Source organism: Halichoeres trimaculatus, unplaced genomic scaffold (genome assembly GCF_033239565.1).
Source record: "Halichoeres trimaculatus isolate MK-OKI-2021-1 unplaced genomic scaffold, fHalTri1.1 fHalTri1_scaffold_6, whole genome shotgun sequence".
NCBI lineage: Eukaryota > Metazoa > Chordata > Actinopteri > Labriformes > Labridae > Halichoeres > Halichoeres trimaculatus.
This window is the reverse complement of record NW_027437184.1, coordinates 23,190,853-23,204,991: the sequence shown is the minus strand read 5'-3', so window position 1 is coordinate 23,204,991 and position 14,139 is coordinate 23,190,853. Positions and strand designations below refer to the sequence as shown.

Here is a 14,139-nt window from a genome sequence, read left to right as displayed (position 1 = left end):
GTACGGTATTGTAGTGACGTGGGGAGAGGGTGCAGTGATTTCCTGATTCTAAGGGGATTTACATGATTGAACGCTGCCTCTCTGATCCCTTCACTCTTATATTGAGCTCTGGTTTTGTTCTTAAGCGTTTTCATGTTAAAGAAAATCTTGGCTCAATTTTTAGGCTTTTTTAAACTGTGTAACATTCTTGTGATAATGGATTTCAAAGTGTAATGTTTTCGACACTCAAGCAGTTCATATAAGAGTTAACTTTTAATTCTACTCTTTTTAAGACAGCCCATCATGCCCCAGTTTGTAATTTCTCAGAACTAAATAAATGAAATGATGATGCTGCAGAGGCCCCAGGCTAAAGGGGGTCAACTGTGTAACCTTCATTTCAACTTCAGCCCTCAGGGCAATCAGAGTAATGCAGAAAATGCTGCAGAAGTGTTTTGATGCATTATTGCCGCGAGTTTCATCAAAATGTAATCATCTGTATTGTACCTTGGTTTTGATTTTAAGCTTGTGACGCTCTGTCTTCATTGTCTTTTCTTTTGCAGTTCAGTCTTTCACCTTTACCCGTGCAGGTATGCCTTTAAATTGTATTGTAAATATTACAGGAATATGGCTGCCTACGCCTCTGACAGCTATAATTAATGAGTCATTCAAACTGATGGTGCTGCTGTGTATTTCCAGACAAAATAATTGTGGTTTAATTGTTTCTCATTCCTCATTCTTTTCTCCACAAGTGACTTTCCAAAGAGACCGAGGCCTGATCAGAAACGGGAGGTGAGAATTTAAATTTACTTCCAAAAACCAAGGAACCCCGCAGCTAGTGCTTTTCCCGCTGACATTTTAGCGTAGAGCTCAGTCTGATTTCTCCCCGACAGGAGCCCATTGTATCACCTGTAATGAAGAGTTCTTTCATGATGAATGGAATTTGCATACATGCTCCAATATTCGCCCCTGCTTGCTCATATCAGTGTATGATTTGCACTGATGTACACTTGATGAAATCATTAATCACGCCTTTGAAATGAGTGCTACCAATTAACACAGGTGGGCTGCTGTTTTTTATTCAGCGGCTGGCTCTCAGTTCATGCAAGGATGTTGGCAGAGTGAGAGGTCGTGGGAGGGGGGGGGTGATGAATGTGCTGTTTGAAAAAGCTTGACGTACAGTACACTGTGATGGGTTTTGAACAACAAAGTGTTCAACCTTGAGACTCCACTCTGGGAGAGTTTGCTGCCTCCTCTAAAAGCCCAAAGAGAAGTGAAAGCTTACCTCGGCATCCATTGAATATCAAAGTGTAGTGAAACAGCGAGAGACAGAGGTGAATTTGCTTTGCGGAAAATGAAAGAATCTTCATTTTCTTTCCTCCCTCTTCCTTCTTTCCTTTTTGTCACACCTTAGCGAGCACATAAGCCCAGAGCTAGAACAAATGTTGCAAATAATGGACTAAAAATAAACACTTGCTTTCTTGCCTGACCCTTCTGGTGTGCATGAGTGTGCTTTTTCCCACTGTCCTCCTTTCTGTGTGACTGTATCAGTGTTTGCATGTGTTGTTAAGTAAATATATGCAAATATATGTGTGCGCCTGTGTGTTTTAAAATGGAAATTATTGATGTAATTGTTTGAACACCTTTGAGCTATCACTAAGTCAGCTGTGAACAATTCCCCTGACACTTGGCGAGCCAGATTCAGTGGAAAAATTCAGCGTGGCTACATGTTAAGCAAACATATGTGGAGGAGAGAGCATGTGGCGAGTGGATGTTGCGCTGTCCTTACAGCAGCCGATACAAAGAGGTTGTAAAATTGCCTTTTTCTTCTCTCCCTGAATTGCCGCCCACAACTTTCCTACCTTGAAGTCAAAGCCTGCATTCATGAGCATTGTATTTCACTAAGACAAAATGACACGGTAGCTTTCCCTAAACCACCTAATGGGCTTTTGCTGTCTGTGTTGCTATGGAGACAGTGCAGCAGTGTAGCCGATCTGCCAGAGGCTGTCCATGATTCTCAATTTAAAATGTAAATTTGTGTTGTGCTAAGGCTCTAAAGTGGATTTAGTGTGTATTTAGGCCTGCCTTGTATCTCCGGGGAGAGTTCGCAGTGGTGGTAGAGTTAAGGGGAGGCAGAAGTCTGATTTATAGACTTGCCATTTTATGTCTCTCTGTTGTTTATTGTCGCTTGTGTGCGCAGGGAGGCTGCTCCACAGGCGAGAATATGCTGAATGAGTTTTCACATCAATTTGTTGTTGATGCAGCAGGAAGAAAATGAGCAATACTGTTACGGTGCAGGCTGGTGATTTAACTCCGTCTTACCCCCTCTCCTCTCTTCTCCTCGATCTCTTTGTCTCTCCACAAATATCCTCTCGACAGCCGTCCAGGACTCCTGAAAGCAGGCGACCAAGGCCTGCCCTGGCTGGCTGACTCCTGGCCTTCCACCAGTCTCCCTGCTAACGGGGGCTTAGGAAGTCCGAAGGGCGGCAGCAACTTTGGCAGAGGAGGTGAGACACATAAACAGGGTCTGGGGGTGATAGGAAATACCGTTTTAGCAATGCCTGGATGGACAGTTTTGATGCTCATTCATCGGGAAGCGCGGTGACAGGACACACAGACTCGCACAAGCACACATACACACAAATTAAAAAAGCCTTTGAGGGCTTTGCTCTGCTAATTTGATTTGACAAGCTTGATATTTGGCTTGAGTTAATGGTATTTGCATATACTTTTCGCCATTAAGTCCTCTGGAATCTCTACCACTGTGCGTGTTTTCAAGGTTTATACAATTAAAAGTTAAGTATACGTGTTGCATCATGTGTTTGCATGTTCGCTCAGCCAATTGGAACCCTGCTGAGATCCAGGATTTGTGCGTGTATGACAGCAGAGCTGAAGGTTAGCGCTGTTTGAATATCCCCCTCGTGAACAGTGCACCGGGCTCCCACAGCGTGTTGCATGCTAATTATGGTCGTAGATAATCACTTCCATTTATATCAAGTCCATTTGAGACCGGTATTTAACTAATACCGAGCGCCAGAGCAGCAGGGAGCGTTAATGACCTTAAAGATCGTTAACTTCGTGTCAACTCAACTCTCCATGATCCCTCTTCCCTTTTCAATCCGCTTTTGTTTCAGATGTTTTACCGTCCGCCGCAGTGGAGAAAACGGGCACCATGCTGTCAGATGGTGCCATCTACAGCAGTATTGACTTCATGGGCAAGGCAGGCTACAGCAGCCCTGCGCGAGTCAGCCAGCCCACCCCCTACGCCACCACGCAGATACTCCAGTCCAACAGCTTCCATGAGCTGGCTGTGGACAGGCCAGATCCACGCTGGAAGGCGTCCCTGCAAGCCCAGCAGGAGATGGCAAACCTGGGCTACTCGCTAACCGACAGACGCCCTGGCAGCGGTAGGAGCCACCATGAAGATAGAGATAAATTCTGTTTTTCTGTGGTAGGATGTTTGTTCTCTTATGATGTATCTCTGGTCCCCCAGGAGAGCAGCAGTGCTCGGATAGCAAATAAAAGCAACATTTGCCACAGAATGACAGGTAGTGGGGCTTTTCTTCCAGGAAAATCACCGCTAGGGAGTTTGCAAACCAAAGCCATTGAAAGTGCAAAAGGAAAAGGAGGAATTTATTTACATATTCACTGAAAATGGACCCTTAGGATAATGTTCTTAATTACTCTTCTGTCTTCATCACAATTCTACCCTGGGAGCTCATCTAGCCCCAGAAATGTCACACAATCATGACGCATTTCTTTGCTTTAACTTGATTAGAGATGGCGGAAAAATCCCTTAGTGTTATTTATGCAGTGAATATACGTTTACTAAAGTCATGGAGGCATTTATGTCTCTTTTTTTATTTGCACAATAGGCCATGTGTTCAGTTAAATGTCAGACTCACCAGAGATAAAGTAGAGCAAGCTGTATGAAAGCAGCTTAAAGTGGTTTGCCGCAGGTTTTGATGCCTCTTTAGGAAATGTCAACATTTAGAAAAAGTCCTAATGTGCTGTCAGGATACCAAAAGGAGAAATAACCAACACTAGGCGGGAGAAAAAAGTCCAGGTGGAAAAGAAAGATAGATGATAGCTTTCAAGACAGAGCTGTGTCTGTTTGTGAACTCTGTGTGGAGAGATGTTGTCGTGCAGGGGATTTCAGTGTTTTGAAGACACGTCTAAACTTCCTCCTTTTTTTTTAACCCAGGTGCAAAGGTGGGGAAGAAAAAGAAGGTGAAGGGTGGAACAAAGGGCTCTAAATCAAATGGGACATGTTGGGCGAACATTCCCCTGCCTCCCCCACCCATGCACCCTCTCCCTGGTACCGAAGTTGACCTTGACCGCTACCCTCAGGAAAACCACGGCGGAGGGTGAGACACATTCATATCTCATCAATCTCTGCCCTGGAACGGACACACACAAACACAAAAACACACATCGACGGGAGAAACACATGCAAACACAGAGGTCACAATATCCTGCACCTGTGCCGTGTGTGGGTGTGTGTGTCTCTTTCGTTATGTGTGTGTTTTCTTCTTTATCAGAGAGCTTGAACAAGAGGTTGAGACGGGTAGCTTCTGCTTCTGCTTATGATGCTTAACTCCTTACTGCCTGAATTACTTTACCATCATAACTTTTTGCGTGTGTGTATGTTTGCATTCTTACATATGCTAAATTGAGTTGCATAGAGAACATACACAATAGTTATAAATACGTTTTATTATTTATATTGATATAATAAGTTCACCCTCTGACCAATATATCGAAATAAGGTGTATTTGATATGACCCTTTGTATGTGTACAGTATAAATCAATAGGCATTTTGGGGACATAAAGGTCTTTTCAGCTGCGACAAGACCTGACAGGGTATGTTGCAAATTCATGACAAGAGTCATCAAAGGGTCAAACAGAGCCTTGACCTCCTGACTCAGTATAGTTATTGAGTGATGTGACAGTGACTTTTCAATTTGAGGGGGGAAAGGGTATTATTTTGATAAGTAGTGACAATATTTTTATAGTTCAATTCCTGTTTCTCATTCTAAAATGTGAAAAATAAGCAGTCACCTGAGCAGTAAAATAGTATTGTAAAGGCCATAAGTACATAAATATGGTCTCCAAAACATCAGTGCCATTAAAATACATGAATGCTCCACTGATCATCTTTTAGAACAACACAGAAAACTTATTTTAAATACATTCAAACTGGAAAACAACATTGTTGTGCTGGCAGCATAAGTGGCTTTCTGTTAGTCATCACTATTTTTCAATCACTCTGTTAAGGTTAAATTTTCAAACTCAAAAAACACTCAGAGAGCGCAGTCCTTCACCAAGCATATTGTGATGGTTACCAACACTTTGGTCCTATTTTAATGTTATACTCCCTTTCAGCAGACTGTCTTGTACAGTTTGGTGTTAGTTGCAGGTTTGTACAATAATTTGTTACCTGACAGTGTTGAAAATTATGATGACCAAGTACATATTTCATGTTCCGGATCTTAGTATCCAGAATATTGCCAGAATCTGGATCGTACTTTTACATATATCAGAAATGATGGTGACCTTGTCTTGTATTGTTTTGCAAAGCAATCCGACCATTTATCATGGAGTTATATACACATGTGGTGAAAACGACCTCATCTCACAATGATAAAGAATTCTTTAAAAAATCTTGTATCCAAGATGGTGATCCAGATCACCTCCAAAATTTAATTGCTTCTTCCTTATCCTATTTTGAACATTTCCTGAAAATTTCATCCAGATCCGTTTGTTACTTTTGAGTTTTGTTCACAGACAATCAGACAAACTCTCCCAGAAACATATCCTCCTTGGTGGAGGTAAAAATGGAGCAGGGTTAAAAAAAAAGTTATACAGTTTTATGTTCAGTCAATATCTGTTCCTTCATAAGTTAACTTTTCTGGTGTCTTATAGTAAAACGTTGTGCAGGCTGATATTAAGTATGGATATAAGAATCGTCAATGGGGGGTTGCCAAAAGATATTTGATCTCTACACCAAACTTTCTCACTCAGTATTCATTAATCGTTTTGCCTTCGTTGCCAGGTACGACAGCAACAGCTGGGCCCCTCCCATGTCCGTCCAGGCCTACCGCCACCAGAACCTGGACAATGATGTTGAGGAGGAGAGAGGCCCCACCCCTCCTCTTAGAGGAAGATCCTCTTCCCCCGGAGCTGCAACATTTGGCCAGCCCTCCTCTTCCTCTCTCAGCTCTGCCCATCATGAAGAGATGCAGTCCATTCTGCAGGCCCACCTGGATGAGCTGACTAGAGCTTACCAGTATGAGGTGGCTAAGCAAGCGTGGTAAGAATCTCTCAAAGCAACCTCTGTTTCAGCTCCCTGACTTCTCTGATTTGATGTGTTTTTCGGCACAAAAAGAACCATTAGATCATTCAGTGTGTGTGCTTCGCAATTTGCTCTGCACAGCAGAAGATACCTGTAATCTAATTCATTTTATTCTGTGAATAGTTTGGGTTTTGCATATCAATAGCTAATGTTTGAGCGTCTTATAAGCTGGTATTTACATGTGACAGCTCAAATCTGCAGTCTCTGTTTCTTCAGAGCGATAAAAACACATCTCCATTGATTACACCTTTGATGGAGCGTTGGAAAACTTGACAAGTCAGTGGTGACACGTGTTGGAGGCTAATGACTGGCTTTAGTCTAACATGCTGTTCTGACATCAGTAAACAGAGTTGGTAATTATGCATGCCTCTCCTCCATGGCGGGATGTGAGCCATCATGGCGGACAGCTGTGGGGGAGATAACGGGCATGTTGGTGACAGCCCTGCCCATCCACATATCCTTTATCCAGTCCAATTACAACTCCATTGTGTTAGCACAACACACACCAGCACTGAGAAAGTAATCAGGGAAATCACTGCAGGCATTCATAGTCCCTGCATCGCTACCTTTCTGAATATTCACTCATTCTGCATTCCCAAACTTGTTTTTCTCTATTTGCCTGCCTTATTATCTGACCTCTGCTGCTTTTTGGATGTTTTTTGTTTATTAATATACAATGTTTCCCATGCACTTAATTAGGCACATGAAGAGCACTCCAAGCGTGTCCAACACCCCCATCCCTCCGATGGACTTTATGTCTGGTACCCTGGGCTCTGATTTAGGAGCTACCCTGCTTTCTGAAGAAGACGAAGATGAGGAGGAGGAAAGATACGCTATGGTGTCAAAGAATCTGTGCGGCTTTGAATACACACCTGGCCACAGCGTGGATAACCTGGAGGGCTCAGGTATGTTTTACATTCAGTGAAAGTAATTTAACTGAGGTCAGAGTTTTCAAATGAGAGGACCTTGTGGTTATTGAAAGCAAAATAATTGAACCATGGGAATTTTTTCAAGAATGTGTTCATTAAAACTTTGATACTTCTGTCATATCTAGTTGGACTTACAGGAAATGAATATATTGATGTTTACATGCCTCTGATGAATTGTTTTAAATGACAGCTGGATGTAGGAATGTAACAGATGATATCTCCGTCACATATATCAGCTCAGAGGGGACGGAGCTTTTTCTGTCGCCACTCAAAAATTGTGAAACAGGCTACCCCTACACAAGACAAGCCCCCCTTTATATCTGTTTTTTTTTTCTTTTTCTTTTTGAGCATTAAAACCAATCTTTATTCATTGGCTTTAAACCCAGCTTGAGACTCTGCTCCTGTTTTTATGTTTTATGTTTATTTTTTTTTAGTTTTTACTAATTGTTTTTAAATGTTCTTAAATTGTTTTTAAGAACAATGGAACAATTATCTTAATACCTGCACCTTTTTTTATTAATTTGCCTTATGTATTTACTTCTTAATGCCCACACCATATTTTATGTGCACCACTTTGATTTAACAGTTGTTGTTTTTTAAAGTGCTTTATAAATAAAGTTGAGTTGAGCTGTTAACAACATATAGTATATTAAGTGCTGATAGATCTTAAGTCACTCAGCCCCGTATCTACAGAGATGCTTTCGCACTCGTCAATCAGCATGTCCCAGAAATGTTGAAGGCAAGGCAGCAAACCTCAAGTCAGAGTCTAAGTCACCAAAGAATAATTCATGATAAGCCTCAGTCAAGTCCCAATAACCTGGGTCCAAGTAAAGCCCAAGTTGCACAACCTTGGGTCTAAATCCCCGCTCCAATCCTAATGCTCTGTTTAGTCCTGAATGCTGATGGAGTTTACAATGTAATCTGCTCTCTCACTCCAATAGTTTTACAGCAGGTGTCAAAACATTTAGGATTAATAGCAAACCATGGATTAATAGATCATAGTTTCAACTAACCAAACATTTTTTACCCAGGGGTTGAGTTACAACAAAGGGTAATGAAGCTGCTTACAAGCAATAATGTTATTAACAGTCCAGGTGGGGAAAGATCACATTTAATTTCCTTGGTTCATCTTGGATAGATGTTTGTCAGAGTTTGAGCTTGCCCCATTTTCACCTTCATGGGTCTTTTGCTTGTCAAACATACTGCACTGCCCTTTTTGCATCTGCTGTAAAAGATAATTGAAAACGATGTGTACAAGTTGTACGGTGTATGAGTCGTGGCAGCTCTAAAGGACACCAAGAAAAGAACTGTTGCTGTAAAGGATGGCACATGAATATAAATGCAGGTCAACCCTGGTGCCAGATCTTGTTCAAAACTAAACAAAGGATCAGGACCTTTTCAGAAATATTAAAAAAAAAAAAAAACTTTGTAAATGAATAAATCAAAGTCCTCCATTTCATTTTCCAATCCTAAATGATGTCAGAGCAGTGGTCCAATCCTAACTCTTAAACAGTCAGTGCTCGAGTCCAAATTAAGCCCAAGTCCTGGACTTGATCGCTTTCTCACTGTTTCCTGTTTTTAAACCTTCCTGTGAAGCTTTCTCTAACAAAGCCTTTTATTTCTGCTGAGCATAAATACTCCTGAAGAAATGGTGCAAAACACACAGCATTAATTATTGAAAAAAATGTCATCCTTTAACCTAATCCAGGGTTTAGCAGAATAATGCAATGTAAACTTTCCAGTGATGCAGAAAATACTCTGCAGTCTGCTGGCTGCTTGAACTATCACCTACAGACACAGTGTGTAGAACAAAGAACTATATGCATATTAAAGTCAATTTAATCATAGCATAAAAGCACACACACTGAAAACACACACACAGTCAAATTGAGTGTGTGCTTTTTTATTACATAGTGGAGAAGGAGCGTATTTATGAAGCATACATACATAGATGAATACTCAGAAAACACATGGAAACTGTATTTGGTGTAAAGTTAAATGGTTTTAAAGGTTAAGATTTTTCAAATACCCCAGCCTGAATCATGAGTTAACTTTTGTACTGCAAGTTTTCTTCGTCAAAGAAAAATCCAGACAGCCTGTTAAAAGTTTCCTGAAGCTGTTCTGTCACAGACATCAAAACCACAACATAAAATATTTTAAAATCTTTAGTAGTCCTCCGCTGCACAGTCACATCTAACATTTAAGGTTTGATGCATTTATAAATAGGGTTCTGTGTGAAAGCGTTTCTTTAGACAGAACTTTGAAGTTGTTTCCCACGGGGACAAGAAACGTACTGTTTTTAGACTCCATTGTTTGATAAGTTAACAGAGTGACTCTTGCATTGAGAACATGTGTTTAAAGCACTTATAACCTCTAGAAGGGCAGGATTCAGGTCAGCTGGTCTAAAACATTTGCAAACAAAAGAAACAAAAAAATTTTCTTGTCATGTTTGGCTGTCATACACTCAGGGAGAAAGAAAGAGGAATAAATCGCCAACAAAGCCAGTGTTTGTGGCAGCATTTCCGCAGGGGCTGCATTGCAGTTGTGTAGTGTCACTGTGAACCACATATTTGTAAATGTTATTTTTATGATACCTGGTTAAAAAAGCAACTCTTACATCTTTCTGTCAATGTAAGTTTAAAGCATATTTAAATCAGTGTTCAAAATAAAAACAGATTATCAACAATGAGTATGCTCAAAGAGAGGGTATGATGCATTCTCATATTTTAAACCTGGATGTAAATTAGCATAGCTAATGTGTGCAAAGTAGATACTAGAGCTGAACAATTAATCAAATTAAAACCAACATCGCAATGTGATGAAATGCAATTTTCAAATCGCAAAGGCTGCAATTTAAGAAAAAAAAGTTTCATGTACACAGACCTGGAGGAAATATAGTTACTTGAACTTGTTCTTCCTTAAAACAAACAAAAGTCAACATGCTGTTTTTACTGGCAAAAAAACTTTTGAGTTGCAAATATCCATACAGTTTAATGAATGTGGCTGGCTGTTCACTTTATTCTGTATAGAATGTTACTCTCACTGACAACTGGAGGTCAGTAAAATTTCACAGGGTTCAATTTTCTTTTTTAGTTAAAAAGTGCAGAAAAGAATTGTTCATATGTTGACCGTATCCTTTGTTGTGTTGGACAAAGGAAGAAGACCTACTAGATACATCTACATATGTTTTAGAAATTCCTTGATTATAAATTGCTCAAAACAGTCCTTTCTACAATTATAACAAGATCTTTATGTAATCTTCACAAGATTAAGGGGTCATCACATAAGGATCTCAGATCGCAGATTTCAAACAATAAGGTCTGCTCATAGTTCTGCCTCCAACAGGCACTCTAGAGTGCTGGCCAATCATAGGGAAGGAGGTTTATGAAGGTGAGAGCCTTAAAGAGACAGAAGCTAAAACAAAGTGTTTTAAACAGAGGCTGAAACCAGGGTTTTCTGAAACACCAGTGTGAGAAAAAATGAAATGTGCAGAGCTGTAAACTGTTTCTCAGTCTGTGACCAGATGTTACAGATAGTGTGACTGCACATGAAAGATGTTTTTTAGTTACTACTCTGTTTGACTCTCTTTATATGAATGTGTACCATGCTGTTGTTTAGTTTTGCAAAATTTAGTTTCATCTTTTTCAAATGTAAAAGTATTCCTTCGTGTTTGCGTATTTAAAGTATTCTCAACTAGTATGTTTGGCTTTTTACAGTCATTCACTGACATCACAGTTTCTTGCAGTATGTGTGAGGCATGCATCTTAGAAATTTGACCATCATTAACTCCATTTCTATTGTTCATTTTAGGTAAAAGCTCCCAGCAGTGCCACCCAGAAGGGTCCAGCCCTTCAAACCACAGTGCACCTGGCACACATAGCCTTGGCCACAAGAGGGCACCACTGACTGGCCTCAAACCCCAGTCAGACAAGGTCGGGACTCTACCTAGACGAAGAGACACCAACACAGACAGTAAGTCAAGTGTATTATTTATGAGAGCATCCACAGTTACAACTAACTCACTCAATGAGGTCAGCCTCTCTTATGATGATGTCTCATTTGCATCCTTTGCCAAACACCCTCATCCACCACCCACTCCGCAGCCCACACACCAGTCATGAAGCCCCTGCACAGTGTAGGCTCCCGCATGCACAGCTCATGGGCAGCTGCAGCCTCGGATCCCTCTGAGGAGTGCATGGTGACCGTGTCAACGCTGGAGCGGCAGCATATGGCGTCCTGGAGCGGCACGACAGCATCCAATAGGGCCACCCTGAGCAGGGCCCCCCACAAGAGACCTGGCACAGATCCCATCCACAATGGGCATCCTCCAATAAACGGCACAGAGAAACGGGAACACTGTAAGTATCTGGCAACATGCGGATGACTGTGTGCATTTTACAAATATGATGTAATCCAGTGCAAGCCGGGGAGACAGCCGTTACTGAAGGTGTTGTTGCGTTTTTTTTAATCAAGTTCTTGTTTTGAGAATTTTGAAGAATCTTCCATCACTTTACAAAAGAAAGAAAGTTGCAGAATGGATGGTGAAATAGAATTCATTTATTTATAGTGAAGTGTTCCATTTCTCAAAGACTCAACATGGTTGTTTTTCTGTCTCTCTTTCAGAGTCTTTTCTGAGGCATCATTCCCTGCAGTTGCTGCCTGCCTGCCTGCCTGTCCCGGGACACCTTGTTTGTAAGCGCTATGAGATTTCTCTCTCTGCGAGTGACACAGAATGATGCTTGGAAGATGGAGAGGAGACAGAACGAAGACGTGCGAGCCAAGATGCAGAGCTGTAAATGTCATGTACAGACACAGACACGAGTCTCACAGTGTTATTTTCATCCCCCCTCTTCAAAAGAGTAAACACTATGTTATATGTCCGCTTCTATTTCCTGTCACATGGTGTACAAAGATTCACAAAGTGGAGATAAAGAAGAAAAATCTGAACGCAACCAAGACTAATGAAGAAGAAAAAGGACTTGCATAATTTGTAAATATATTTTTTAATGTTTCTCTCTTTATTTTGCTTTGCTATGCAAGCCAAACCCAATGTTGTCTCTTTTGTGATTTATTACTGTGAATCATTTTTCATTAATGCTCAAACTGTTAGCTTATTTTGATGAAGCTACTGTATTGTTGTACTTTGCACAGAGCATTTTGGTAAAAATAAGCACAAACCTGTTGTCAGCTGAGCTGAGGAGGAGAATCATAATGGCAAAGAGGGACATCTATGTTAAACAGAACCTAAACAGAAGATATATACTTGGCTGTGCTGTTATTGATGGAGAAATCCTCTTATGTGGAGAGCTACACAGAAAAAAAACACAATTAAACATATGGAAATGGTATGCCATTGTAACCTACACTTCTTGTTGGGATTTTTATTATGCATTGTGAGAACAGCCGTTCCCAGCATATCGTTACCAGAACTGTTTTTTATCTTAACAAAGCAACACACCAGTTGTGATGTCCAAAGCAAAGAAAGGTAGGTATGTCACTTCTCTGCCATTCCCAGAATATGTTAATAAAAAGTCTCTATATATACATTCTTTAATGACATACGGTGACAATAAAACAGTGCAATATGGTAAGGGCAATATAACAGTAAAGATGTAACGTCAGTGGAAGACACAGGCCAAAATGTCTCGATATCACCTGTTTCAAATGGGATGCAGAGTGTAATGTGATCTATATATGATGTTGAACATCAAAGAAATTATACTAAAATTGTTTCTATGTATGACACTTGGTAGTATTATTGATTATGGTTTCACATTATCACCTTACAAAGATGTATAGACTTGAATGACTGCCAAATTTGAAAACCTTTTAAAACTCTTTTCCACTTTTAAAATGCAGCCAATTAGCATTTTCTGCCAATGAGATTCACGATGCCATGTCTTTACACTTGTTTGGATGGTTTTGTTCTGATCATAGTTCTGGTAACAGCTCTCCCTTTGAGGAATCTTTACCTGCCAGATTGGTTTTTGCCCTCAGGAATACACAGCCACATACAGTAGGGCCGTTTTTCAATCCTTTGATGCAAAATAAAATGTGTATGTGAAAATGAACCAGGCCTGTCCTCCCAATGCCTGAATTTACTTTTCTGATTATGATGATTTTTCTATACATCTTGCTTTTTGCTTTTTGATAACATGCAATCTTCCTTAGAAACACAGGTATAATACTGAGGCAAAATACACATATTTTCAGTGGCGCCTCTAAAATAGTATTCCACCTTTTATTCGAAGCTTCCACAGAATTCAGTACAAAAAGCCACCATATTCATTACTTACCAACATGTTCTTTCAAGTTTCACACAGGGGCTCGTTAAACAGTGGGTTGTTTATTTATTTATTTATTTATTTATTTCTCTTTATTGATTAATCTTTCTAACAGCTTATGGCCAAAGTCTGGAGACCGAAAAAGAAATTTTGAGGTAAACATAGATTTAATTAAGACTACAGAAAACGTATACACTTACTAGACAGGGTATAGCAATATAGGACAAGAATTTTAAGATGTTGGTTAATCACTGAGTCTCAGCCAAGGGGTGGGTGTCGGGGGGGGACTGAACAATACAATGTTCAATATCATTGAAATCTCTTTCAAGAATTGTTGCTGAAGACCCTCCATGACCTGGTGAAAAAAAAAAAAAAGAAAGATTTTTCATTGACATGACTCTTCTATTGTTAGGTGGGGCCCGGCTATGGTCCAACTTAAAGAGAGGGTACTATGCTTTCCTATGTATGTCAATATATCAAACCACTAAATGTTGATATTTAGTAGAAATAACTGAATCTGCCTGTTAGCTGCTCAGAAAATGTCTCTTCTAAAACATCGACGAGAACTTTGCCAAAAGTTATTGCGTAAGGATC

General features: G+C 40.3%; 1 protein-coding gene across 1 annotated transcript in view; it reads left to right on the top strand.

Moving 5' to 3' along the window:
• LOC141791504 (roundabout homolog 2-like) overlaps window positions 1-13,351 on the top strand; it is a 99,417-nt gene extending 86,066 nt beyond the window's left edge. Inside the window, exons 18-27 of the mRNA XM_074672037.1 lie at window positions 540-566; window positions 729-768; window positions 2,356-2,483; window positions 3,111-3,383; window positions 4,181-4,343; window positions 6,033-6,290; window positions 7,032-7,237; window positions 11,072-11,233; window positions 11,365-11,619; window positions 11,885-13,351. Of these exons, the coding sequence (XP_074528138.1) occupies window positions 540-566; window positions 729-768; window positions 2,356-2,483; window positions 3,111-3,383; window positions 4,181-4,343; window positions 6,033-6,290; window positions 7,032-7,237; window positions 11,072-11,233; window positions 11,365-11,619; window positions 11,885-11,886 (1,514 nt within the window). The 3' untranslated portion in view covers window positions 11,887-13,351. The remainder of the gene's footprint in view (window positions 1-539; window positions 567-728; window positions 769-2,355; window positions 2,484-3,110; window positions 3,384-4,180; window positions 4,344-6,032; window positions 6,291-7,031; window positions 7,238-11,071; window positions 11,234-11,364; window positions 11,620-11,884) is intronic.
• Window positions 13,352-14,139: the final 788 nt, after the last annotated feature.